We start from the raw sequence: 3,389 nt of genomic DNA, 5'->3' as shown, positions 1-3,389 counted from the left end.
CATATCAGCATAGCATGAAGAAAAATTGCACAACTGACTATAACAGGGATATTATCATAAAAAGCATATTTACTTTATTCTGTGGCTTTTAACATTTGGGGTGCTTTTTAAAGTCAAAAAAGTTGTCTGAAAATATTCTGAATAGTGTTATACTGTAAATTTTATTTTCAAAGTTTGATCGATAAGGAGAAAAATAATAAAGAAAACAAAGAAGTAGCAAAAACAGGATAGTCATTCATACATGCACAAGATATGAAGAGTATAGATTCATTTCTAGCTACTTCAATCCTACTCATACATTTAAAATGCACAGTACATTTCAATCTGTCAAGAAGCTAACCACATTTAGCACCTTTAGCACCAGGGAAGAAACTGTACTTTAGCTTCTGATCATGACTTCAACATCCTGGAATAGGAAAAGAAATTTCTTGGAATCTAGATACTTATCATCATCAATTAACAAAAAAATAATTTTGAAAAGTAATTCCTGTGTATCACCAATTCACAAATGACTTAAAGAATTAAAATCTTGCCGGGCATGGTGGTGCATGCCTGTAATCCCAGTACTCAGGAGGCTGAGGAAGGAGGATCGCTGTGAGTTCAAAACCGGCCTGGGTTACATAGTGAGTTCCAGGTCAGTCTCACCTACATAGTGGGACCCTGTCTCAAAAAACAAAAACAAAAACAAAAAAGAACTAAAATCTTAAAACAGGTACTACTTGATGTTGCGGACTACTCTCCGACAGTGGTTTGTTTTCATCTCCTCCAGTGCTTGCTCCAGCTGCTGAACTAAGTGAAGCAGGGTGGCTGGGTCTGTCTGCAGAACTTTGGTGTTGTGATCTCCACTGTGATTAAGGTGTAGCTTCAAAGTCACTGCTGGTTTAATCTGTTGCCGGAGACTTCTGCTTGCAAGCTTGATTTTAAATGGAATAAGAGAACAATGCCTATTTAATAACCACGCAGAATGTATGATACTCATAATTTCTTTACAATATATACAAAAATCATATTTAAGATGAATCAGAGTTCAAAATGAAAAGTAAACTTTAAAACCTTTGGAGGGAAAAAAGAATATATATGAATATATATGAGAATATATATAAACCTTGGGGCACAGAAAGATATATACCTTATGCTAGAAACTCTTACATGCACACACAAAATGCACAAAGTATAAAGATAAAAAATCAATAAATCTGTTTTAGCTACTTTTCTCATTGCTGAGACAAAATACCTGACACCCAAACTTAAAGGAAGAAAGGTTTCTTTTGGTTCACAGTTCCTAGAGGTTTCAGCCCTAAATCAGCTGGCTCCAAGGCAGGGTGGCGTGGTGGAGGGGCATTGCGGAGCAGCAACAGGCCATGGCTTGGCGGGACAGGCAGAAGGCAGCGATGAGCAGCAAACACCAGCTGCAGGCAGCCTTCTTTCTGTCCCTCATTCTCTATCCAGGATACCCGCCCTCTGGGCAGGTAACACTCACACCCAGTGCGGGACACATCCTTAATCCCAGCATCATCCCATTATCACACACCCAAGATCCAGCCAGCTCCAAAAAGCCCCACCCATGACTGCATGAGGCTTTTGGGGGAAGAATCTAGATTCAAACCATAACACTATGTTAACCTTTAATAAATTTTACTCAAGGGATACCTTTGATATTGAGAAAAATAAATTGGGAGAAGATATCTTGTAACAAGCATACAAATAAAAAGATTTAGTATCCAAAATGTATGATAAACTCCTCTGATGAACTAAGAAAAAAAAAACCAAAAAAGAAAAGAAAGAGAAAAGAAAAAACCTACAGATCTAAATTAGTATAGTGGTACCTTGCTTCATGAACTTAATCCACTCTATGATTCTTGCAAAGATGCCAGGTTCGTGTTCACGTGGGAAAGATGGCCACAGTTGGTTTGTCACCCAATGCGGACTTCACAAACAAAACCAAAATTTTGCCAAACACTTCTGTTTGTGAACCAAATTGTTCACAAAAAAAGTGTTCATGAACCAAGGACCACTTCACAAGTACCACTGTCCTTCACAAAAGACAAATGAATAAACATGAAAATATGCTCAATTTTATTATATACATCAGGAAAATGGCCAATAAAACCTCATGGAGTATCACTTTACACCTATAAGGCCAACAAAAATTAAAAACATGTCCATATCAAGCATTACAGTGATGGTTATGGAAACTCTTGACAACTACCGCTGATCACAAAATCACTTTGCATCAGCACAATTCTACTTCTAGGTGCAGACCTTATGCTCACAATCTCGTTTGTATAATGTATTCTAAAATTTTTAATAAAGCAATATTAACATTTTTAATTCTTTTGGGGTACCGGGGATCGAACTCAGGTCCTTGCACTTGCGAGGTAGGCAGAGGAACCACCGAGTTAAATCCCCAGCCTGATAGTAACATTTTTAAAAGGAAAAAATATCCCACAACAACTAACAGTGACCAATTTGAAGGTAGTGCTACTCATCCCTAGAACAACTATGTTCTCTAAGGTCTGCTCTCCATAAAAGGAACCAAGACCGCCTTGAAGTAGGGTGATTCCAGAGGCAGAAATTGTGTAAGAAGAACCTGAAATGTATAATACAAGAAAGCAAGGAAGCTATGAAAATTATTAGAGTCCCGGCAAAGGGACAGGAAGCCAATTTGAAAAGACTTCCAAAAAAGATAACAAATCTAAGCATGAGATTCCAGGATTAATTTAATGTTAGGCCTGGGGATGTAGCTCAGTGACGCTGTGCCTGCCTGGCAAGTGCAAAGTTCTGAGTTCAATTTCTAGCACTGGGGGGAGAGGGGGAATTCTATTAACCTAGAATAACATGAATTTAATGTAAAAATAAAATATTTCTTCTAAATAATTCTACGTGATCTGGGCTTCCAAAAGAACCCAAGATCCTGATCCAAAGTAAAATTTAATGTCCCTAAATAATTTGGAAATAACAGGTTAATTTTGAAATATGAGGATGAAATAATACTTCTAAGGTTAAGTATCGCTTAAGATCATTTATACAGAATAGGACTTACATATATGCTAGATATGTAAAATATAAATATAATGACTGAAAAAACTACTTATTCTACTATACACTATTTTTCTTTTCTTCTATATTTGCACACTCAGACAGGGACTGAAATTATCTAGGTGTGTAATTAAATTATGTTCCTGTTGAAAGACAAAGTCAAACCATCCTTCAAGTTTTCAACAATATAACTAAATTAAGAATATTTAGGCTGGGTGTGGTGGCTCACGCCTGTAATCCCAGCACTTGGGAGGCTGAGGCAGGAGGATCGCTGTGAGTTCGAGACCAGCCTGGGTTACACAGTGAGTTCCAGGTCCAGGTCAGTCTCAACTACATAGTGAGACCCTGGC

The 3,389-nt window shown here is 37.5% G+C and overlaps 1 protein-coding gene across 1 annotated transcript in view; it reads right to left on the bottom strand.

The window, feature by feature from the left end:
• Positions 1 to 639: 639 nt before the first annotated feature.
• Commd2 (COMM domain containing 2) overlaps positions 640 to 3,389 on the bottom strand; it is a 15,775-nt gene continuing 13,025 nt past the window's right edge. Inside the window, exon 5 of the mRNA XM_010625294.2 lies at positions 640 to 913. Within this exon, the coding sequence (XP_010623596.1) occupies positions 716 to 913 (198 nt within the window). The 3' untranslated portion in view covers positions 640 to 715. The remainder of the gene's footprint in view (positions 914 to 3,389) is intronic.

Source organism: Fukomys damarensis, unplaced genomic scaffold (assembly GCF_012274545.1).
Source record: "Fukomys damarensis isolate Sample0158 unplaced genomic scaffold, DMR_v1.0_HiC HiC_scaffold_37, whole genome shotgun sequence".
Lineage (NCBI taxonomy): Eukaryota > Metazoa > Chordata > Mammalia > Rodentia > Bathyergidae > Fukomys > Fukomys damarensis.
The sequence above is the reverse complement of the archived record's forward strand: the minus strand, read 5'-3'. Positions and strand labels throughout refer to the sequence as shown.